This window comes from Aulonocara sp. 'chitande type north' Nkhata Bay, linkage group LG3 (genome assembly GCF_057382095.1).
Source record: "Aulonocara sp. 'chitande type north' Nkhata Bay isolate Kocher_YH1m ecotype deep benthic linkage group LG3, A_spYH_male_GT1.1, whole genome shotgun sequence".
NCBI classification, from domain to species: domain Eukaryota; kingdom Metazoa; phylum Chordata; class Actinopteri; order Cichliformes; family Cichlidae; genus Aulonocara; species Aulonocara sp. 'chitande type north' Nkhata Bay.
Window position 1 is genome coordinate 44336673 of NC_141346.1, and position 25901 is coordinate 44362573.

At 39.9% G+C, this 25901-nt stretch overlaps 1 protein-coding gene across 2 annotated transcripts in view; it reads right to left on the reverse strand.

Moving 5' to 3' along the window:
- Nucleotides 1–25901, reverse strand: part of LOC147335847 (zeta-sarcoglycan-like) — a 56038-nt gene that overhangs the window by 3232 nt on the left and 26905 nt on the right. For both annotated transcript variants that reach the window (XM_086282734.1, XM_086282744.1), the window contains exons 4-7: nt 18035–18122; nt 15648–15770; nt 14526–14598; nt 1047–1170 (exon numbers count right to left, since the gene is read on the reverse strand). In XM_086282734.1, coding sequence (XP_086138860.1) covers nt 1047–1170; nt 14526–14598; nt 15648–15770; nt 18035–18122 — 408 coding nt within the window. The remainder of the gene's footprint in view (nt 1–1046; nt 1171–14525; nt 14599–15647; nt 15771–18034; nt 18123–25901) is intronic.

Consider the following 25901-nt stretch of genomic DNA (forward strand, 5'->3'; position numbering starts at 1 on the left):
AGTATCTGGTTGGGTTTATTATTAGAGACGTTTTCGTGGTGGTCCACCATACAGTTTACTTTGGCAAACTTTCTGTCCTCACTGCTGGCTGCTGTCTCTACAAAACAACCAACACTGGGACCACTGACAAAACTACCTCCCAATTCAGAGCTAAGAAAATATTTATAGGTGCCTTTCAAGAAACTCAAGGACACCTGGCTGTGCAACTACGTGGAGGACAAAAAGAAGCATTTTCCCCTCCCCAATCTCAAGGCACTGGAACCCAGGTGTGTGACACCTTTTGATGGATACAGCTGTACCCAGGCTCTACAGAGAGGTTAGGCATAAATGTGAGTACAGCAAAGGGTTGCATTAACTTGAGACATCTGGACATTACATGCTGTGGATTCATATGTGGCTCATTATCTCACCGATGACTGGCTACTGCTGCTTAAAATACCTTTAATAGTACAGCAGCCCACACATTTGAATTCAGTCGCACACAATGTAACACAATGTAGCACAAACAGCTCAGTCTGTCAGGTGCATGCAACATTTTGATGGGTGTTAATGACCGTGTTGGTCAGTCTGTCTGCTTCACAGTTCTATTTTGCTGCAATAAAATGACAGAAATGCGAGAACTTTACAAAATAAAAGAAAGAGATGCTGACCAAGTTTGGAAAAAAAAGGGAATAAATCGCAATATATGTTAATGTGATACTCAGCATATAGCAAAACGTTTAAAATCGCAATAATATCACATCAGGAGTATCATGACAGCGGTGTTCTTGACTTGAATAAATACTGCATTTGCATTTTTCATGAATATAAATTGAACACTTGGAATCAACTCCAGACTTGTGAGTTCCTTAATTTATGATTAAAAAAACAATGACAGATCTTTAAGTCTGTGAAAATGGAAAGACTATAAAAAAAGTCTCTTATTTCCTCCTGTGTTAAAGCTAAAACTACTCAGTCACATTTGATTGCTTCATATCACATGCCTTGTGGTAGAATATTTAAAACAAATATATAGATATACATATATAGAAACGAATGCTCCTCACCTCTCCTTCAGTGGACTCTAGCCGTAGATCCTTGCGACCGCTGACCTTCAGCGACCCTTCAGCGGCACTCACTTCCACCCCTCTGGGAGCCTCCATGGTCAGGGTTCGTGTGGGAGACTCGAGCCTGACAAAAAAAAGAAAGAAGCAGCTCAGTGATGCAGCGGATGAGCTCATTGATTTAATCTGCTTATACTTTCAGCATGTTTGCATTATTAAAACGTTGCCTTTCAGTTGGATTTAATAGCTAAGGATACAAAATTCATTCAAGGTTACACTGATTGTTATTCAGTTGATATTTTATACATCTCTCCGTGTTTAGGCCAGATTAATGACGTGAATCGTCTTTGTTTTCATAACAAATCCAAGGATTTCAAATTTGAGTCAAAATGTCTCAAATTTAACAAGAAAGAAGGAAAGAAAGCGCACTGATATTTCTGTCTGAGCAAGTGCAGCTTGGGGTTTGCCGTACCAACTGCTTCCCTACCGGAGGAATATTAAAGCTGCTGTTCATGTTTAAATAGCTGCTTTCATTATTCCAAAGCAGTATGGCTGTCCTAAACAGCCCATAATTGTATCAGCTGATGTTGACCTTCAGCCACGCTGAGGCTAATGCAATTTGCATTTTCCTCCTGTGGACTATTTGTTTACACAGGGAAAGATAAGTGTGAGAGCCAATCAATGTGGAATTTGTTTTCATAACTCATAACCGTTTCAAATTGATTCCGCCCCCCCACGCGCACATCTCTCTCAAATCTGTTTTCAATGAATTTTAAATGGAAGACTTTAAGGAGCTGCCTTTAAATCGCTTAAATCTCCATACGCTCTGAAAGTGACACACATTTTGGATTATGCACTAGTGGAAATAAGGGTGCGAAGAAAGACGAGCAAACGAATTTCATCTGCATTTGAAAAGCCTGTCAGTAGATACAGTCTGAAGGGGATCTGTGAAAACGTGCCTTTGACCCGGGATTGTTTGTGCTCTAGACGTGAAGGAATAAAGAAGATAGAGTGGCTTTTCTTTTAATACCCATCTATTGTTTTCTCCGTGAAAGCTGTTCAGTGAGCAGATACGCCACGCTTCAGCATACAGTGTTATGACATGTTTGTTTGCGTATTACGTTTTCCAATTCAATTTTAATCTCAAACCCTTCATGTTGTTGGTTTTGTGAATGCAAATAACGGCTTATTACAGAAAAAAGGCAAGAATGTAATTTTAAGTACTAATTTCAAATTTTTTATTTATTGTGTAAAAACAAACAAACCCAAAACGAAAAAAAAAACAACCTCATTCATCTCCAGTGGCAGCACTCAAAATCCCATCTCTCCTCTTAAACCCCCCAATAATTATTTGTTAAGAGTCTGCTGATTCTCTATGGACAGGGCAGTCATTAAAAGATCCATTTAAAACACCGTCCACTGAGCCGTGTCGTAAGAAATCTGTGATATGTAATGCATGAGCCTGTGATATTTTCACTCCATTCAAAGCAGTTCTGTCATCACCCACTGTGCGCACACACACACACGCACACACACACACAGCAGAGCAGGCGCTTCTGCCAAAAGACAAAGTGCTCAATTTCCATGAGTGCTTGTTTCAGGCACAGTCCAGAAGAAAAAAAAGCATTAAATGAATTAAGTTAAAAATGTTTCTTCGGTTTTATAACCGTCTCAGACTCCTTCCATTATCATGTATGGCCTTTGTGAGGCTAACGCAGCAGCGTGAAGTCACACTTCACTCTGCCTGAGACTGACTGGTGTAATAAATAAATAAATAAACCCAGCAATCACTAACGACATATCAACTGGAATTCATCAATGGCTGCTCAAGACGTGCATTACATGTGTAACATTAGATTCATTTAAATCCAATATTCCTGATAACTGTATTAAATATAGTGAATGGAAAAGAGCCGTGTGTGAGTTTAATAAGTTCCACATGTTAAAAGGTTGACACTAACATTTAGGCCAGCATCAGCACTTTCTGGCATTGATAAAATGTTTAATTTCCTTTTTTTTTTTGCTTTGCTGATGATAGAAAGGACCATTGTTTTTTTGTGCGTGGGGGGGTTTGTTTTGTCTTCTAGTTTTGTTATTTTGTTTAATGTTGTGCTTTTTTGTGAAGTGTTTTATTGTGTTTGTGCTTTTAAATGCCAGGTTCTAATTTACCACAGTAGTTATCTGTTTTTCTTAGTAAGCTGTGAATCATTAGAAGCTGTCGCTCAGGGGGTGCAGATGAAAATGGCCTTTAAGCTAAATCTAGCACACTATACACTCGCTGGCCAATTTGTTAGGTAGACCTGTTCAGCTGCTTGTTAATGCAAATAATTAACCAGCAAGTCACATGGCAGCAAGCCAAAGCATTCAGGCATGTAGACATGATCTAGAGTACCTGCTGAAGTTCAAACTGAGCACTAGAATGGGGAAGAAAGGTGATTGTTGCCCTGGCTTCATGTTTAGGGTCGTTGTCCTGCTGCAAGGTGAACCTCCGCCCCAGTCTCAAGTCTTTCGCAGACTCCAAGAGGTTTTCTTCCAAGATTGCCCTGTATTTGGCTCCATCCATCCTCCCATCAACTTTGACCAGCTTTCCTGTCCCTGCAGAAAAGAAGCTCCCCCAGAGCACGATGCTGCCACCATTATATTTGACAGTGGGGATGGTGTGTTCAGAGTGATGTGCAGTTTTCCGCCACACATAGCGTTTTGCATTTTGGCCAAAAAGTTCAATTTTGGTCTCATCTGACCAGAGCACTTTCTTCCACATGTTTGCTGTGTCCCCCACATGGCTTGAGGCAAACTGCAAACGGGACTTCTTATGGTTTTCTGTTAACAATGGCTTTCTTCTTGCCACTCTTCCACAAAGGCCAACTTTGTGCAGTGCACGACTAATAGTTGTCCTATGGACAGATTCCCCCACCTGAGCTATAGATCTCTGCGGCTCGTCCAGAGTCACCATGGGCCTCTTGGCTGCATTTCTGATCAGCGCTCTCCTTGTTCGGCCTGTGAGTTTAGGTGGACGGCCTTGTCTTGGTAGGTTTACAGTTGTGCCATACTCCTTCCATTTCTGAATGATCGCTTGAGCAGTGCTCTGTGGGATGTTCAAGGCTTGGGAAATCTTTTTGTAGCCCAAGCCTGCTTTAAATTTCTCAATAACTTTATCCCTGACCTGTCTGGTGTCTAAATCCAATCGAGAATCTGTCGCAAGATCTGAAAACTGCTGTTCACAAACGCTGTCCATCTAATCTGACTGAGCTGGAGCTGTTTTGCGAAGAAGAATGGGAAAGGATTTCAGTCTGTAGATGTGCAAAGCTGGTAGAGACAGACCCTAAAAGATTGGCAGCTGTAACTGCAGCAAAAGGTGGTTCTACAAAGTATTGACTCAGGGGGCTGAATAATTACACACACCCCACTTTGCAGTTATTTAATTGTAAAAAATGTTTGGAATCATGTATGATTGTTGTTCCACTTCTCACGTGTGCACCACTTTGTATCGGTCTTTCACGTGGAATTCCAATAAACTTGATTCATGTTTGTGGCTGTAATGTGACAAAATATAGAAAAGTTCAAGGGGGCTGAATACTTTTGCAGGCCACTGTATAGTGCTTTTCTACGCTTTCTGAGCACTCAAAGCGCTTTACACCGTTCACACAAGCACTTTTCTTCTAAGCTCTTTCTATATAACACCTATACTCATTCATACTCTAATCGATGCATCGAAGAGCAACTTGGTGTTAGTATCTTGCCCAAGGATATTTGGCATGCAGACAAATTGAACCATCAACCTTCCGATTAGCAGGTGATCTGCGCTACCTCCTGAGCTAGAGCCACTCCAGTGGAGTTAGTGCCCCTTGAATCAGTGATTCAGGCTGGTGGTGTAATGGTGTTGGGGATAATTCCTTGGCAAACTCTGAGCTCCTCAGTACCAACTGACCAAAGTCTAAACACCACAGACTACCTGAGTATTGTTGCTGATCATGTCCATCCCCCTTTATGACTGCAGTGTACCATCTTCTGATGCCTGCTTCCAGTAGGATAGCGCACCGTGTCACAAAACTCAAATCATCTCAAACTGGTTTCTTGAACACAAAAATGAGTTCACTATGCTTAGATTGTAAAAAAAAAGAGCACCTTTTGGGATGTCCAAATCTTCTTCAACTGCGTGATGCTATTGTGTCAATATGGACCAAAATCTTTGGGGAATGATCCAGAACTTTCTTGAATCTGTGCCACAAAGAACTGAGGCAGTTCTGAAGTCTACAATGGGGCTCTAACCCAGTACTAGACGCAAGGTCAGTGAGTGTGTACAGTCTGCATTTAACATTTTTGGATTGACTTGATTGAGTTGTTTGTGTTCTGCTTCTCAAATTTAACAAATCAGCAGTTAAATTTCTCTACCGTGTCACAGATTTCAACCACATTTTAAAAGACTTGGGTAAAAATACAGAAAAACACAGCTTTTCATCAAACATTTTTTAAATTAGTTCAACATTTTTTTTTTTACAAAGTTGGTAAACTGTCTTCTGCCTTTGCAGAAGAATGGGAAAATGTGATAAAACATTAAATGAGTTTTTCTTAAAATGTCACAATTCCCCAAAACGTTACGATCATTAGGCTGACTGATGAGGGCGTCAGTTAAAAGAGGTTGACGCATCCACCATATTTCAGGGCTTTGAAACGTAAAGCCGTCACAAGTGATAACTTATCTGGTATTTGCAGTCGTAAAGGCTGTTTATGACAGGCTCTCCCGCTCTCTGGGAAACCTGACCAACCTTTTGTGGTGTATTCAAGCTGACCTTTACGTCCACATAAAGGTCACTGTATCACAGAGCTTTGGAGGAAAATAGCTGTAGGATGTGCTGATGACCAAAAAGGTGATACCAAAGAGAAAGAGATTTGTTTAAATAGTGCATATCTAGCATGTTTGCTTGGGGGGTGAAAGACTAATTTATTTTTATATGTTACTATCACTTACAGGGATCCACTGGGCTTTATATACTACCATCTTTATCAGTTTCCCTTTTAGCACAAGTTCAATAACTGGTTGTGGTGAATGTGTGGCAGTACCCAAAAACTATCTCAAACATTACACAGCAAAAGAAAAACTTTCCAAAACTACTACAGCATACCACTAAACAGTAATGTGATGGGTGCAGAATGAAAAAAAGGTAATATGCTACTGTTTTCCCCACCATAAATATGAAAGCTATATTCAGGCTTGTGGCCACAAAAACATAGGATGGAGTATGAAAAATATAAAACATGGACAGAATTTAAACTATGCCACAATGGAAGGACACATATTCATCAACATGGAAAGCTTCATATTAGCAGCTGATCAGAAACATTTAAAAGGGCCTCTTTAGATACACTATTAGAAATCTCATCTTTAAGGTAAAAGCCATGCATGCACAGACATTACTTGAACTCCCAGTGAACTCTTTCAGATGCAATCTAAAATGGCACAACAAAAGAGGCAGGACATGAATGGTTTTTGCAGTACAAAACTAAAATCAACCTAATTGTTCCTCAGGTCACAATCTCCTGTCAGGCGAGTAAAATATAGAACCCACCCAAACTTAAACCAAACATGAGTCATGAAGAGACACCATCTCTGCCAATCACCAGTGGTCGACGCCACCACCAACCCCAGAAATGTGATATTATGGACACGTCATCCACCGACTGCTCATGAGCATACATTTCCTGTCTTATCAACCCGCCCTTTAGTAATCTCCCATAGGAGAGACAAAGAGGATGGAACATCCATCCATCCTCATCCGCTTTGAAATGGCTCAAACTGTTCAAATACACAGAAAATATGACACAGGTCAGATGCTGTAGTATCAGAAATCTTTCAGACCAATTGAAATATGTAAACTGCAGACAGCTTCAACTCAACGCAATTACAAGGCGTTTACAACAAGGTGCAAACCAGCTCGTTGCACTAAACGATGAGAAGGGCATTTACATTTCACCAGAAAACATCTAAAAGAGCCTGCACATGCCTGAAGAAAATCTTTTGAGAGACAAAGCCAAGGTTTACTTGTACCAGAATGATAGACAGAGAAAAGTATAGAGAAGGAGAGAAACTGCTCGTGATCCAGAGTTAATGTATGGGCATGTAAGGCTGCCAGTGAAACCAGGCCACGAGTGTTTATTGATGATGTGACTGCTGACAGAAGGATGAACTGTGAAGTGTACACGGCTCTACTCTCTGCTCAGATTCAGCCAAAATAATCTGCACATCACCCAAAGCGTAATGCAAAAGCAACCCAAGAACTTCTCAAAGAAAACAAATGGGATGTTCTTCAACGGCCAAAAGTAGAGACGCACAAACATGCACGAAGTGAAGGTGTTCTCATTAAAAGCCTGGCAAAGCATCTCAGCAATCCTTACATTTAAAATGATGTCCAATTACATTTGAGCCACAGCTAATGGAGTACTTTTGTTATAAATGAAATAAAAGCTGAGAGTCTGCACTTCAGTTACATATTGTCTGTTTGACTTTAAATACAATGTGGTGGTGTACAGAGGCCAATTGTGTAGCTGTCCAAATACTTAAGGACCTAACCGTATGCTGAGATTTGATGGCGTCTGGACCTTTAGGAAGGGGGTACGATAATAGATATCCCAAAAGCTCCACACACTTGTCCATGTCTTTACTTATGAAGACACATGGAGAAGCAAGTACGACAGTGAATCAGTATCCCTAACAAGGTTTACACCAATTATTTCCAATATATCTGTAAGTAATGTTATCAGCAGTCCAAACATTCTTCATCTGGTCTACAAGACCATTGCAATAACCAAGAAACAATATTTCACTGCTGCAGTCAAAATAAGAGGAAAAGAACATGTGCACACTTCTGTAATAACTCTGTGCTCCCTAACTGGTAGCAGTAGTAGAGTCCGACCAGAGCTAAGTGGGAACAAGAAGAGTTTTTATCTCTTTAATGAACATGTCAGTCATGTGTGGACACGGCTAGAGCACGGACTGTCCTCAGAGCTGCTTAGATAAACTGTAGACAGACGTGCAGCTGGCCGCATTGCAGAGGAGAGCTCTAGTAGCAGAAAGTTACAGAGAAAACGAAATGAAAAACTATTTTTCTGCTCTCTGATTCTGGGCCTGATTCATCATGTGATGTCTGCACTGTAAGAACCCAGAGAGCCTTCAAATCCTGTCTGTCCTGCCTTTGCTGCTTAATGTCTCACTGCAGATTCCTGTGTGGGTTCAAGCAGCAGTTTATAGCCAGCAAAAAAAAAACCCAAAAAACTGAGTATGTTCGTTCTTGATACAATTGAGACCTGGAGACTTTGTGTCACATTGATTAGAAGTGAATCTACCATCTGTTGTCAAGAGATGTCAAAAGAATAGATGAAGTCTCCCTAAGTGTATGCAAACTAGATGACAGAAGTATCGCAGCTACACCAGGATAATATCACAGCAGTATCACACAGCTTCCTTTGCCTGTCCTGATGGATTTGGGACATTCGCATTAGGAATCAGAGCACCATCCTTCAGAATGAGATGTGAAATTATGTCATTATGTAATTGACAGAAACATTTTAATATTTAAGCCTATAATTGTGGGCTACAAGCAAGCTGCTCCTTATCATCAAGCTAAGAGGGCAGTTAGGTAGAGAGTCGGAGCCAAGTTTACAGCAATTATCTCTCTCGTTTTGTCTCAAACTCAGTCTCGGGGGCGCATTTTACGAGTGGAACTGAACTAAAGAAATTACTGTGGGGCGAGGGAGCTGATCGGAGTCTGAAAACAGCTATGTCTAAAGGTAATGAAGCTGTGAGCTGAGAGCAAGAGATGACAAACTGGCGCCTCTCCAGCAGGACCAGATCCGCTTCATAACTGCAATCCCCTCGTTTTACAGACCTAACATCAAGAGTTCTCTTCTTTGTCAGCACAAGTGCAATTATCCACAAGTCGCAGCACGCAAGCATACCTTTTAGTTAGCAGGTGACGAAGCAGAGGACCAAACACTCTACTCAGTTGTAAACCTTGCACATTGCTGTCACAGCATTCATTACACAGGAGACTAAAGCATAAACAGTAGCGTGATTAAGTAATTAGTTAGATTCTTACTTATGCAGAGAGCAGTGTTGTCAAAGTATTCAGAAATTAAGAATTTAATTTTGTCTTTTGATATTTGTGGCTGAAATTACTTCAGAATGACTTTTTCTGTTTTCATCAAACATGAGGACCGGTTGCTAGAACCATCCCACCAAATGGACCAATTCAGCCCCCTAGAGTGCGGTGGAAAGTGTGGAAATTGCAGTGAAGTCATTAATATCTGACATGAGGTGATGTCAGTGTTCCTGTGAAGAAAATAGTCGGTCTCAGAAAATCAGTTTCAACAAGTTGTTTGAATCATAAAAAGTGAAATACTTCTGTTGTTCAACATTACCTGTCAAGGTTTTTTGCTTTTGCAGATTCGGTGAAATATGCAGTGCACATGTGGTAATCAATATTGCTAAATATTACTACAATTATTATTAGTGAGAATCTCAGATGTTCATCACAACTTTATAAATTGTTTGTTCACTGTTTTTACAATATACCTGTAGTTCTAGAAAGTCAGGTTATTATGCAGCTTTGTTTATACATTACCCATAAACAAGAGTGAGTTTAACACCCCTGGTCTTTGTTTTTCATCTTTAATATAATGCTCATTCTGCTTATCAAGGTCTCTTACCCCTTCCTGAAAGACAAAACTCATTTGGGAGGGGGTAAGAGACAGCCTTTGCATACAGGAAGTCCTGAGGGACTCGGTCAAATGCCAAATCTTAAGTCCACAAAACACACGTAGACTCATTGGGCAAACTTCCGTGCATATTAGGTAACCTCGAGACGATTAAAAAGCTTGTTCAGTGTTCCACGACCAGAATCAAAACCACATTGCCCCTCTTTAATCGTAACTTTGATTTACATAAGGGATATCAGTGGGACTTAAAATATCCTCAGCTGCAGTCAGGCGGTACTGCATCCTGACTGTGCACAGTATAGAGTCAGGATTACACAGTGTGATATTCCTGCTTCCTGTTTCCAAGAATTGCCTTAAGGATGACCGAAAGTCTTGCTTACCGAACTCCTCCAACATCCAAATTTTGACTTCAGCTGTGGTTGCAACCCACTTGGCCTGTTGGCCTGACTTGTCGGCTGCCTGTGAAATCAAACTCAATAGGACTACTTCTTCAACTTGACAGCTGCCCTCTGGTGTCCAATATCTGGTTTGAGGTTACCACCAGACCAGGCACCAACCACTGAGTGGACCAGACCAGGCACCAGACCACCAGTCTCCCTCAGAATGCTGTCAAAGCTCTGCTGGAGGTGGGAACTGAAGATCTTGTAGATCAGGGCCTCTGATAAGTGAGCACCCTCTCACCACCTGGTTTTGATTAGTTAAAAGCTTTGCTCCACTCTTTACCTTAGTGTCCAACACATAAGGTCTGATGATATGATTATAAAATCAATCATCAAGTTCTGACTTAGGATGTCCTGTTGCCAAGTGCACTAATGGCGAAAAAGTGATTACCATGAAAGCAAAACAAATACAAAAACACTATTATTTTGTAAGGCTGTACCTTCCAACGGTCACACAGTTGTTTACCATGTGAGCATTGAAATTCCCCAGCAGGACAGAGTCCCAAGCACGTAAGGCTTTCAGATTGTCCCCACAAATTCACTTGAAGCTGTGTCACAAAAGTCTATCAGGTGATATTCTCACATAGACTAAGAACTCTCACAAGGCAACCAGCCAATAAAACAAATTAAGAAAAAGCAGATGACTCAGCAGATGAAGAAAAGTAAGCACAATCTTTCCAGTATGTGAAACTATGTCTAATTTTATTCCTGCTCTTGATTGTAGTTTGGAAAGATGTAGTTCTCCTGCTAGGTCTGCATCTACATCAACAAATATACATATTATAGATTTACAAATTCAGATTTCCAGTTCTCTCATTCCAGTTTAAACTTGTACATCTCAGTTGTCTCACGCTTAAATAGGCTGCCAACGCAAAAGATGCTGGAAGCCACTCTGGCTGAGTCATTTGCACTTGTCCACCAGTAAAAGTCACACATAATAAGTAATTAAATCACAAAAGGCAATGATCATAACAAACAAAGACAGACTTGAGTGCCAGCGTACACGGGTAAACTCCAGGAGAAGAACAGGTGCTTCAAAGAGGAAGAAGTTCTCATGTGGCTTTCTTTGATTTGACTCTGCTCTGTTCATCTCCCAGATTACTCCTGGCTTTCAGGGAAATAAAACACATCACAAAGAGAGTGATGTTTCTTTAAACGGGGAAAGAAAGGTGATGTGGACGCAAGCCAAGCTGTGTCCTTATCATCCGGAGGGGCTTACTGCACAGGTGACACACGATTTGCAAGGAGGGCTTAACTTGTCATGATTTCAGCGAGGTGGCGGGAGGGAAGAGCCTCATTAGCATTTACGGAAAGGCCCAGAGCTGCATACATAAACAATGCTGAACAAGGCAAATGCCACTTTTAAAAGAAATACTGGAGATGTGGGAAAAAATGTTTTCTTTGGATAAATAATCAGATTGTTGAATAAGCTATATTGGGCATTAAAGTAAAAATCTAAGTATATATTTTACTTTAGTGACAGTGTTTTCTGAAGATGATGTCACCTTACTGACTACTTTATTAGATCTACATGTGTAATCATTCGAGGCTGTTCCAGCTCACATTTTACTGTTTGGCTATATCATGAAAAGTCTCTGCTTTGCGATTGTGGGGATGGAGTTTTGCTGGCACGGTGTGAGAGTTGGGTTATTTTAGGAAACAGTCACGCTTTCACAGACTCAAAACATGGCTGCTTTAACTGCTCATTGCTGGAAAAAAAACACATCTAATGGACAAAGGAAAGTAGTTTCTAAATCACTAATTCAAGGTTAAGATTACATTTTAATTTTTTTGTGGACAAAATATTAAACGTTCCACTTCATCCAGTTTCTACTGTAAAGCCTAGTTTAGTATTTAAAAAATGTAACCACTGACATACTGAATTTAAAATATGCAAGAGACTTTTACTCTTTAATCTGAATCTTGGTCATTTACACTCATGTGGACAAGAAAGTTTTCACAGGAATCTCTGAAAAACCAAGAACACCCCACGAATCACAAGTTTGGCAGCAATAAGTTTAAGTAATCGTTTTCAGCATCAACTTCTCACATTCTTGTGGATGACTTTTACGCATCTCTTCTTTACAATGTTGCTTCAGTTCATTGATGTTTACGGGCTTTCATTTATGCACAGCTCTCTTAAGGTAATACCCAACATTATTTCAGTTTCAGTTGAAGTCTGGACTTTGGCTGAAATTGGGTCATGGACAATGATCCAAAGCACAGCGACAAATCTGCTAAAAAAGAAAAGCATCAGGATGTTGCAGTGGTCCAGTCAAAGTTTATCTGTTGGACAGATGTCCTCACATTGGACTTCAGAACACTTTGGTACTCAGAGGGGTTCATGGTCGACTCAGCCAGTGCAAGATATCCAGCACCTGTGGCTGCAAAACAAACCCAAGTCTTCATCCCATCCACCACCGTGCTTTACAGCTGGTATGAAGTGTTACGTTTTCTCCAAATTTGGTGCTGCACGTTATAACCAAACATCACTTTGGTCTCATCTCTCTGAAGAAGTCTTGTGTTCAGATGCCACTTTAAAACATAGCCCATACTGATATATTCTTTCTCTTCACAAGCCATGCTTGTTATTGTTTTTCTAATTTTACTGTCATGATCTTTAACATTTAACATGCTAACTGAGGCCTGTACAGTCTCAGTAAAGCTCTTGGGTTTTCGGTAGTTTCTCTGAGCATAGTTTGAACTTGGTGTGAATTTGCTGGCACTTCCACTCCTGAAAAGATTGTGGCATTGTGTTAACGCACAGTTAAATGCTCCAGACCAGCAAAATGCCAAAACCTTTGCTTTCATTGAGGTGCTCACACTTGCTGATGATCAATTAAGCAAGTATATTTGATTAGAATTACCTTGCTGTGACTTCTTAACTACCATGGAAGCATTAAGGGTCTGCTTAAGTTTTTCACAAGAGAAGAGTCCTGCATTTTTTTTCCATGACTGCAACTAAGAGATAAAAATTGTGATTTTGCTAATTTACAGGTAAAAATCCATTTGGTTGTAGATTTAAATTTGAAAAAAATCTGATTAAAAAGCTTGTTTAATGATTATTTTAATAGCTTGCAATAACTAAAGAGGAAGCAGGTCCCCCAGGATATCCTCTGAAGATTTCTGTGAATTATAATAAAATAAAATAAATTAACTTTTATATTTATTTTGCATCAACTGCAATGTTGTTTTTCCCACAACCCACTTATTCAATAAACAGACAGAATGTTATTAGGCTTCAAGTGATGTCATAAATAACTCACAGGATTATGTTTCCTTCATTTTACTTTTTTAAGAAAACCGTTTGACTCAACATAAAAAATAAAGAAATAAAAATCTTTCATAAGACATTTGGAAAGAAAATTAGGTCTATATAAAAGGAGTCTTTATTTAGTCCTCACAGTACAGTTTGTACATCTGTTTGCTTGGAAATACTTCAGTAATTCACCAGTGAGGGAAGACAGTCGTCCACAGTCAGACGGCATCGTGGATTTTAGGAAATTCAATTTGGAAATCTTTAAATTAAACCCAAACAGAATCAACCTTTGATAAATTAAATATCTTTGATCGAATATGCTTTTAAACAGAAGAAAATCAGAGCCCAGCTTAAGTCATGTTGCCGTTTCTGTGTGTCGACCGTCTCCTGTTCGGTTTCCTCTCATTAAGACTTTGACCACATTGCAGATGGTCGCTCCTGAGCTGAGCCTGTGTGTGTCTGTGTGAGTCCTGTGTGTGCGCACACGCTTTAAAGTGAAACTCATCAGTATTCCTCTCACTCTGGGGGAATTAGCTGCCAGAACACCGCTTTTTCTGCCAACTTTGATCCCAGCCCTCCTTTCAGGACCAGTAAGGTGGACAACAAACCACACTCGTTATAGCTCGTTAATGGACCGACGCAGGGCTCAGAGCCTCAGGCAGAGTGCAGTGAGGATCACATGCACGAGGGAGTATAGGACTCCAACACGTAGCTCAACCTTACCCCCTTCTCTCCAAGCTCTCTTAGTGCTTTAATCAAATCCTGCCTGCCAGAGAATAACTAACAAATTAGCTCAACCCTCGGCTGTAAAACTGGTCAAATCTTCTTTTACATTTGTATCATAACAAGGCGACCAGGAGACGCTTGAGTACAAGAGGGTGCTTGAGATAATGATATTGGTGAATAATGGCTCCTGCCACATGTGTTTTTTTTAAGCACAGTCATTGACTTTGAAATGCCACAGAACATCTATCATCATTATTTAAAGATCTTAATTTTAATTTAACAGGACATGAACAGATGACATTAAGCTTTAATGAATTTCAGTAAAGTCATTGAATATGAACTTACTTCAGGTCTTCAGAAGCCCTCGCCTGGATCAGAGGAGTCTCCACTGAATGTCCGAACACGGCTCCTTCCGAGCCTGCGGATAAAACAAATCCCAGATCGTGTTCAGTGCAGCTTTATATTATGTTCCACAAAATACTTTTTTGGTAACGATTTAAACATAGAAACTAAATCCATATTTTTCAGTGACTTGCATGATTCAATTACATTATATCACCATTTAAAAGAGAAGAAAAAACAAGTGAACAGACTGCAGGCAATGGGCACGTATTGTCCACATAAACCTCCTGCTGCAGTCTTTCAATCATTAAAATCCTTAGAACAGCTAAGCCCAGCACTGGCTGTGTGATTAGCTCTGCTGCCTTTTTACTTGCCAAGCAAATGTGTAAAACCAGAAGACCAATGGAGGCAACTCGTTCATGCTGTTGTTTACACCAAATTCTGACCCTAACATCATGATGTGGCAGGAAAAAGACTCACCCAACCAGGTGACCAATATCCAATTTTGGTCAGCCTGTGTCAACTGTAGCCTCAGTTTCCTGTTTGGAGCTGAGAGTGTCACCCAGTGTGGTCTTCTGCTGTATATTTGCATTCAGAGATGCTCTTCTGCATACCTTGGTTGTAACGAGTGATTATTGGAGTTACTGTTGCCTTCCAATTAGCATGAAGCAGTCTGACCTCTGGCATCAACAAAGCACCCAGAGAACAGCTGCTCATGGAATATTTTCTGTTTTTTTGGACCCGTCTTTGCAAACTCTAGAGATGTTTTAGAGGGAAAATCCTAGTAGATCAATCACGCCACGTTCAAAGTCATCTGACTGCATGCCCAAATGCATTGCTGCCATGGCTGATTAGATAACTGACAAACAAGCAGCCAAACGGGTGTACCAAATGAAATCACCAGATAGTGTATATTACTTGTGTTGACATATTGTGGATTAAAGTCTTAAGTCTTACTTATGCCTTACTCATTAATGTGCTGGACTTCTAATATACTCCGGGAAAACCTACAGTACAAAAACTTAAGATTCAAATCTGCCCTTTTAGTTTTAGACAATACACCATTGATCACGGTTTATTTAAGATATCCAAAGACAACTGAGTGAGACTCCAGCATCGTCTTACCTGTGACTGTGAACTTTTCTGCTGCCATGATGACCTCCTCCTCGTCGGCAGTGAACAGAAGTGTGCCCCCGTCTCTGCTTCGCACCTCCAGCCTCTGACACTGGGCTTCCACAGCCTCGGGACCTGCAAGAGAGACGTAGATACTCAAGTTTCCATTGAAAACCTTCAGTAAACGTTGCTGAGTGCACTCAATTTAACGGCAAAGGAACGATTCAGCTTATTTGTATTCATTTACCTCTACTGCATTTTCCAGTATTTTATGAATGTTTCTAGATCTAACTATACATTTTAGTTACGATTAGAAAAATTTCCACCTCAAAAGTTTTATTAGTCTGCAGTGGTAACAACTTTCACTTTTTGAAAATATCACTGTCAAATAAAGGTTGACTTATGCGACTCTGGTCTTTTAAATCTGCTCCGGGAAGCTACAGTATGTTTGTGCATGTAAGACTATTAGCAATCTGAAATACTTTGTGGAGTGCTTGCTTTGCAAATGAAAGGCTCCTAACAAAGCTGGATCAGCCATGCTTCTCTGATGAATGAAGACAAATCAGTAATCTGTTCCGCTGGTGAGGAATATTAATTCCTGTTCTCCAGACTTTGGTGTTTTTTCAGATGTGCATGCACAAAATTCGTCTCCTTTTCTTGCTCTCCTCTCCTCTCTCTGCCATTAATCCATGCCCTGCGACGGCTGGGGAATTTAATTATTCTCGCTGAGTTTCATCTCATTTCAGACGAAACGCAGTACCCACAAAAGCAGGCGTAATTTTCAGAGGAAGGTCAAGCGTGACCAAAACGTGTCATATCAACAGTCTTGTCAAATCACCATCAACTCTCTACTTATGCTGGCTAAGATCAATAGCTATTAATGTTAATAAGCAGGTCATTTGCTTTCTAGTGGTGATTAATCATGTAAATGACTTTGGTAATTTAGTCTGACTGATGGCTGAACCTGATGATAAAGAGATGAAACTATTGCTCTTTCAATAAGAGCATCAAAGGTTAGCGTCTGGAAAAAAAACAAACTACTCGAATAAGATGTAGAAGCATTAAAGAGAACTTCAAGATAAATTGTTGTGCTAATCTTAAATGAAGTCATCAACAAATGGTATTGATCTGGTAATTTATACAGCTGTGGCCAGATTAATCCAAGACCAGTTTTTTTCAATAATAAGTTGTACAAAGAGAGAGGAATACAATGCTGTGCAAAAGTCTGGAAGTGCATCTTATTTCTTCATATATTTTATTAGAAAAACATTCATAAGCCAAAAACAGAGATTCTACAACTCTAACAAGCTTGAAAGTCAGTATCTGGTATAAAAATGTGATTCTTCAACACAGCCTGAACTGTTAGGCAGCTTTCTTGTCATTTAAATAGTCTTCAGGAACAGTTTTCCAGGCTTCTTAAAGGACATTCAAAGCTCTTCTTTGGATGTTGGCTGCTTTTTGTTCTGTTCTCTGTCGAGTTGATCCCAAACTGCTTCAATAATGTGCAGCTCTAGGATTTGGGGAGGCCAATCCATGACGGGCAGCATACCACTGTGTGTTTATTTCTATCCAGGTATTCTTTTACTGCATTGGCAGTGTGTTTTGGATCATTGTCATGCTGAAAAATGAATTGAGTTGCCAATCAGAAGCTTTCCAGATTGTATTACATGTTGGATCAAAATCTAATCGCGTGTTTCTTTTCCAGGTCTTTTGTAATTTGGCAGAACTCAGCCTTTTCTCCTTGTTTTGCTTCCTTAAGAATGGCTTCTTTGGCACCCGTTTAGGTTACTGGTTGAGCAAGCGCCCATATGCCTTGTGGATGAAATGGAGCAGCAAAGGTTCGAGTCGAACCTGTGGCCTAATCTCTCAGGTCTCTGTCAGGACTTTTTTCCTTTTGTTAAGAACATAACTTTCAGATACTGTTCTTCTACTAAAGATAGTTTTTGAAGGTAAGGTTTCAAAACAAAATTTTATGTTTGTCAAAATGTGTTCTCATAATCATAATTTTCATAAATACACATGATGAAAAGCCTTTTTGCGACAGCCTGCTGGTGATAAAATGCTTGAAAATACAATTTTAAATTGGAAAATGGAAAATAAGTGAAAAAGCAGCCAATCTCCAAGGAAAATATTTTATAAACCTTTAAAAAGCCTGGTCAACGTTTGCACAAGTTAAAGTTTAAAATGGCAAACAGCAACATATAATGAAATGAGGGGTGGCTCAAGACCTTTGCACAGCACTGTAAAAACTGAAACTACTTGTAGGCTACATTGCAGACAGTCATTCCACAGCAGGTGTTTCCTTGCAGGTGAGGCAAGCAGCAATTTATAGTTTCAGGATGGAAATGGCACCAGCAGTAGTAGTGTAGAGGTACACAAAGGAGGAAGTGGAAACTCACCCACTGTGAGCTGACCAGTTAGCAGGCCTTGTTCGTTTCTGGCATTCAGCGTTACGTTCTTGTCTGACCGCAAGACCAACAAGCTGTCCTAGGGGGAAGCATGGAGGGGGGAGGAAGAGACACACAGTGGGAGAGAGACGGAGAAGAGAGGAAAAAAAAATGCTGCATTAAAAAGCTTAAATCTCATAAACAGCGTTGGAAACTGTTAAACTTATTCTTTCAATGTTAAAGAACCACAGAGGAAGGAAGAAATTAAATATGTAAGATCACTGAACAGGAATTATTTAAATCCCCACACTCAGCAGCTATCAGAGGCTGCCTTGTCTTGTTGAAATCAGAATTAATGTAATTATGCTGGTTCGAAGTAGATTGTAGTCTACAGTAAAAAGGTTTCCCAAGTGGATCTTTCCTGGATAATAACCACCAAATTACACAACATTAAGGCTAAAATGGAACAAATTAAAACCGAATTATTGAAAGATGAGTAATGAAGTGAAGAAAGAGATAGAGGAGGAGGAAGGGGTTTGCGGGGCAGCCGAGGACGTGTGTGTGATGAGCGTGGGTGCATTCTTTTCATCGCTGCAGACATTTCGGCTGTGGACCTGTCCTGCTTTCTGGCAGCTTTGCATTTTGCAAGTTTATAGCTTGTTAACATTTGAATGATGGCACATGTGCATTTTGAAAAGGCTTTGAAATGCACCCATTCTACCTCAGACGTCTACATTTCCCAGTAACATCATCTTATGAATACATTTAGGAGACTTCTACCTGGACTTTAGATTTTAAATACCTGACCGCTACAATCACACACTTGCTATCACACAAAGTATATATGGTTGAACATCAACATACTCTGGGAGGGTTATGTGGGTCTGCGAAAATGTGAAGCACATATCAATGTTTCTTGTGTGTTGTATCGGTCTGTCAAACGTCCTAAAGCAGCTAGAGATCTTTCTCTTGGTACTTGACCAAAATATTTTATAAACCTATAAGAGCAACATAAATAAGAATTCTGTAAAAACAGATGTTGCTGGAAGCTCAGTGACATAATGACAACTTGTGCTCTAGGGCTGCAAACCCAGACAGTATGTCAAGACTGCCTTAATTGATTTTTGGACATCTTCAGGCAGTATAAGAAGCTGTAGCAACACTGACCTAGCGCCACCGTATAACTCTTATGGTGAAAAGTTAGCAGTAAGCAGTTACTCTTTTACACATGCCACAGAGCGAAATTACCCTTCACTTGGAATTGTTTTGAGAGCTCTGTGTGTCGTTTCCTTTTTAAACACGCTGTTTTTATATTAAAAATGATCCCCTGTACACATGTAATTCAGCACAGTTTCATAACACAATTCAATCTATCCAACAAGACCATTCAGTGTAAATTAGTGGCAGAGGGCTGGTTGGGCGATACTTCTATGCGAGTTAGTCACCAGGAGGAAGTAAAGAGAGATGAATAACTGGTGCATCCCAACGATGTTTTAGCCACAGTGCTGAAAAGCTTTTCTGTAAAAGTGGATCTATTCTGCTTGCATGTGAGCTGAGATATATGTGCAAGTAATCCATGCGACTCCGCTGAACAGTCAATTCCAGGCGCTTTCTTCTATTTCTATGTCGATAAAAATGGGTATCCTTAATACGATCATATGATGTGTTAAGACCAGACTAAAGCTGCAACATACAGTACAACAACACGTGAGCTTTGCAGGGTCCATTTCAAGCATGTAATTTTAGCTTTTTTTTTTGCCAGGTGCATGTTATTCACAGGTATGGGTAAACCATAAGGCATAAACATGCAAACATAATGACAGTTGATTTCTGAAATCCTTTTTTACCATATGGGTGTTTACTTAAGTCTTGAATACCAATATTTTATTACACATTTTATTAAATGGAGGTGGATTGTGTCTGGCTGACGAGTGTAGGAGTGCGCTTATTTTTCAGACAATGGAAAGCTGGCATTGTCCCGTGATCACACAGGGATTTAAATATATTTTACTCTATATAAACAGTACTATATTTAGCTTTGATTTATTCTTTTTGTTTTTTAAATTTTAATGTAATTAAGCAGTGCAGGATGCCAACTGCGCAAACAGACCAAACAGCATGGGCACTCATTGCCAGTGTGTTTTATTTTGCTATTTTAGTGGCCTGAATATATGAGAATTTACCTCCGTACATGTTAGGGGTACACTAGTACCTGTAGAAGGTTTTTTATGTTTAGTCAGGTAAGCCAGCTGCTACTTTCTTTAAAACACCAACTGGTGCTGATGGAGAATTTTACTATTACTTTACTGCAGCACTCTGATCGTTCTGCAGTGTGTTAGTCAACCACAGGCTCATTCTGACCCAGGAAAAACGTCATGTCACTAGCTCTACAATTGTACTAAAACAAGTGACATTTACAAGCATTTAATCACAGCCTAGTATTTGAGCAAATAATTCTGCCGTTCCCTTAATAATTATCTCAACTTTGCAGAGGTCATTTGGTTCATTTTCATTCCCCGCTCGCTCCTTTCCGATGTTAATGTGCATCATCAAGTTTCACCACGAGGCAGCGGCATCATGGAGAAATTTGACTTCTTGATTTGAAGTATCCCTTTAAAGAGTTTATAGGTGTTTAACAGTATCCTGAGGGGGCACGGCTGAGACGCTCGTGCTCTCCTTAAAACCTCCCCGGGATCACATAAAAGGCTTTTAAAGTCACTGTGTCTGCCGAGGAAGGTCAAGCGCAGATCAGAGTGAATGCACGTAAACGGAGCCTGTTGTTGTAGGTGTACCGGGCCCCATCAGACTGAAAAATTACCATGACTGGTATAAGGCAGAGGATGCCTCCCCGCATATGATGAATAAGTTCAGAGCAGAAAGCGAGAGCACGTCACCCTGCTCCTAAGAAATAGTTTCAAAACAAAGCAAATGTGTGCTGTCTGACGCTGTTGACTTTCAGCGAGTGAGTATAAAATGAAAACTGTTTAAAGCACAGATAAAGAGCACTGTTCAGAGTTTAACTGTAAGCCTAACTATCTATTTGCATAGACACATTTAAATTTTAATTATACCGATTGTTGTGCTGGAGGCTCATTTACATACTGAGCGGCACAACTAAATGTAATTTTTTTAAAATGCCAGGCGTGAAAAAGCAATGCTTATTATGCCTTAATTTCCTCATTTACGGTAAATAAGAAATCTTGCAGCAGGCTGTTTAAAAACATGTCTGCAGTCATATTCAATATTAAAAGTTGCCTGTATTTTAGTGCAATGCAAATCAAAGCGGTTCTAGCTTTCCGAGGCGACGCTGCAGTTTGCGGTTTAAGCTGCTCGAGATTAACAGGTGGATGGCTTTAAGCCGTCTTTTGCCGACTTGAATTCAGAAATAGTGCTTACAATCAGCTCTCTCGTGCTTATCAAATGCAAGTAGGTGAGGCTTAGTGAAGGAGAAGTTTCACTCCAATAAAGATACACCTGCATCTGCGGCTATTTATAGATCAGTCAGGCTCCCCGGAGACGATAACGAGAGCCAACAGTCTGAACAGCAGAGATGTGATTAACTGTATCTGGGCACTGCGATGCACTCGTACCACTGTGTTCAGTTTTCAAATTCCAACCAAGTTTTCATTTGATTTACATCTTTATCAGCGACAGTACCATCTGTATCTAGTGGTTAAAAAGTTACAAGATCATTTATAAAAACCCCAGAAATGTTGTGTTATTATAAAATCCATGTCTGCTCCATGATTTGTGAAGATTACCTTTAAATAAAGACTGACTGCTCCCACATCTAGAGCCTCCCAGCTGTCAGATTTGATCTCCGTACTGTCGTTCCTAATGGGGGTAAAATTCTACAGTTGCAAGCAGCTGTGGCTTGAGAGGGTTAAAGAATTCAGCTACAATTACTTTACTATATAAATGGAGAATTTGTAGTTGGTGTACATCCCAGGCCTCCTGCCTTGTGTTATGTCCAGTCCAGCAGCTGATTTCTTTCTTTCTGTAAATGTTTGAGCTGGCAGAAGAAAAAAAAGTTCTTATCATAAATAAAAACACTTGCCTCTTAATCGCCAGTAATTGAAAGTTCTTGGAATTACATCATTAAATTACAAAAAAACAGCAAAAAGACTAATTAGAGTGGACTGGCCACTTTGCCAAAATATATCACTGCTGTTCACTGAATCTAATTTGACCACAGTTTGTCCTTAAAGGCAGCAGAGATTATTAGCCTAATGCATGTGCAAAACAGGAGCAATTCCAAAAGATAAATTGCTAAACTCAAGACGCGTCTCCTTTGTGCATTCATTTTCTGTTTGCAGAGAAATCTGCTGAGACTTTAAGCTATGCAATCCCACGTGCCTAAAATCTTTCATTTAACTTGACGTTAACCAACTTTAATTTTGCCCCAACCAAAATATTCAGATAGCCATATATATTCATCTGTGCAGTCCCAGTGTCATTTAAAAGTTTATACTAACCAGCTATCCAACCCTTATTTATTCCAACATCTTTGCAATACTGATAGTGATTAGTACTGATCTACCCTGTGAGAAGTTTCCTCTCGATGAAAGCGGGAGGGGGAAGAAGTGCCCGCTCACACGTCTGCTTTCACAAACACTTGAAATTATAAATGCAGTGTTCCTCTGACAGGTAAAACTCCAAGTGTGACGACGATTTCAAAAAGCCTGAAATTGCTGTTGCACTCAGACGGGCAAAAATGTTGAGTTCCAAACTGATTTGTCGTGCCTGAAATTATAACAGTATTGTGGCTTTCACAGGTGTAATTTAAGCTATTGTCTCGCAATCATATGCTTGAATTTTGTTGTAATCCAAACGTCTGATATTAAGGTCATCTCGCGGTATTGTTTTCACAGTCCTCATACAAGACTGTGTTTGGTGGAACAGCTCAAGTTTGCATGTAATGTGCTATCTGCAGAAGCTGACAGGTGACGGGAGAGAGGCGGGGAAGGAGGGAGGGCTGAGATAGGTGGACAGACATGCAGGCAGTGAGGAAGCCTTCGGGGCAGGAAAAAAATAATATCGAAACTCTTCCTTCCATCCATCTGCCTGTCAGTTTTGACAGACAACTCAGCACAGGTACATATGAGAACTGCAGCAAAAGAGGCTAACATTATCACACATATTAAAACAAGCTGAGTGTTAGGCTCTAACGTTTTGCAAAGAAAAGCGTCTGGGGGGCAATTAGAGGATCATCAGGGGGTCCTTTTGTCCCTCTGTGGGGGGAAACTCCAACTAGGTTTATATCTGGGACTCTCCACCATTTGACCTTAGAACTGAAGAAGCTTCTCGGATGAGAGGTGAAACGTCTTCAAGCAACTTAAAGAAGTCCAGACGCTTTTCGTTGCAAGCTCCTTTGACTACGATGACCTGGATGACTGAGAACCTTCACAGGCTCTAACGTTTTACACTTCATTTATGTCCTTACTATTTCAACTCTTCAACTCAACATTATGGTAACACTTAGAATGAATATAGATAATAGACCCTCATTTGATGGCGTGTGTGTTATTGAGCATTTTCTACAATATGGGCAAAGCATTTTTTATTAAAAGGAACAAAATTATTGAAATCTACTCAACCCTGTGTGAAAAAGTAATTGCCCCCTAAGCCTAATAACTGGTTGTGTCATCGTGGCAGCCTTTGTGATTATAGTCATTGAGTCTTTCAATCTGGAGGAATTTCGGCCAGTCCTCTTTGCAGAATTGTTTTAAGTTAGGCCAAACTGGATTTTCCAACATTAATGGCCTGTTTAAGGTCAAGCCAAAGCACCTCAATTGGATTTGATTCTGGACTTTGACTAGTAAAAGCTTAAATTTGCTTTTATGAGGCATTCAAAAGTGAACCTGGTATGATTTGGATCATTGTCCTGCTGCATAACCCAAGTGTGTTTGAGCATCAGGGCACAAACTGATGGCCGGACATCCTCCTTCAGGATTTTCTGGTAGAGAGAAAAAGTCATCATTGCATCAGTTACAGCAAGACCTGAAAAAGCAAAGCAAACTACCACCACCATATCTCAATGCTGGTGTTCTTTTTATTTATTGCTGTGTTAGTTTCATGCAGACGTAAAAGGACAAAAAGTTCAACTTTTGTCTCGTCAGTCCGCAGAATATTTTCCAAAAGTCTCTGAGATCATCAAGACGGGTTTTGGCAAATGTGAGACGAGCCCTTGAGTTCCCTTTGGTCAGCAGTGGTTTTCTCCTTGTTCTCTCCCGTGGATGCCCAGTCTCTTTCTTTGGTTCAATCATGAACTCTGACCTTAAGTAAGACAAGTGAGGCCTGCGGCTCTTTGTACGTTGTTCTGGGTTCTTTTGTGACCTCCACAGTGAGTCGTCGGTAGCCCTAGAAGTGGCTTTATAACACTTTCCAGACTGATAGATGCCAAAGACTTCTTTAGATCGCATTTTTGCATTTTTGGCTTCTTTTTTAAAAACTTCTTCACTTTGTCAGACAGGTTCTGTTTGAGCGATTTCTTGGTTCAGCAGGTCTTGTATGCATGGCTCGTAAAACTGAACTCAGCTTTCCAAAAAATGCAGTTTATCACAGTTAATTCATGACTTAACGGGGGGGGGGGGGCAATTACTTTTTCACACAGGGCCAAATAGATTTGAATTATTTCTTTCTCTTAATTAATCAACATTTAACAACTGCATCTGTGGCTATTTACTCAGGTTACCATAAAAAATGTGAGAAATATGCAAAAAACATAAAAGCAAAAAATCAGGAAGGAGCAAATACATTTTCATGGCTATAAGGTTACACAGACACGGCTGGAAAAACTTACTAATAATATCAAAACTGAAAGCAGCAATAATTGATTTTCTGACCACTTGGTAAAGTGCAACAAGCTGTGAACGCAGACATATGATCATCTCATGATGTTAGTATGGGTAACCCATTAACACTAACACACTATTTACACATACAGCAGCAGATGCTGACCATCATTAGCATTCCTTTGAACTGATGCTTTTAGGCACTTTCCTTTTAACTCTGTTCGGTCATATATCGGGCTCTTTATCTGCAAAATGTTCAGCAGCAGACCGGCGACTCTGCCTGCTGTTTGGTGCCTAACAAGTTGTGAACAGTGATTTTATCAGAGGTTTCTACTCAAACAGCCATATGCTGCTGCTGAGGTTGACAGAGCGACTCAAAACGCTAAAGTTGTGGGTGAAAAAAACTAAAAAGACACACACACACAAAATAAAACTGAAGAGCCTTTTTCTGTAGGTTCATCAAAACAAGAACTCTGATATACATATGGTTATGATACATGATTTTAAGCTCTCAATATGAAAAGGTTTACAAAAGTCACACAGAAATCCAAACATTCAGTGATCCTGTACACTGCCGAGACAAAACTTGTTACATGTAACCAATAAATACTGTTAAATAACAATTTATACTACAAGAAAAATGAAATAAAATGTGTTAAAAATCTAATTTAAACTCTTACTAATATATTTATTAAAACATTGCTTAAATCTTTAGCTTTTGTTTTGTGGGTAACTACCCTGATTTATTAATGTGGCCTATTTATGGTAAAATAAATGGTAAATGGCCTGTATTTATATAGTGCTTTACTAGTCCCTAAGGACCCCAAAGCGCTTTACATATCCAGTCATCCACCCATTATCACCAGTGTCACACAGAGATTGTAAACTGCATTAACCTACCATTAAATAAACACTAGGTTGGCGCAGCCCGCTCTCCAGCGGACTCGCACAAAAGAGATTTTAAATCTCAAGAGCTCCACTTCATGGTTAAATAAAGATTTAAACAAAACCGACAAGACTTTGGTTTTATGATTAACAGTGGCTTCTTTCTTCCTTCCTTTCTTATTTCCCTCCTGTCTGCCTCA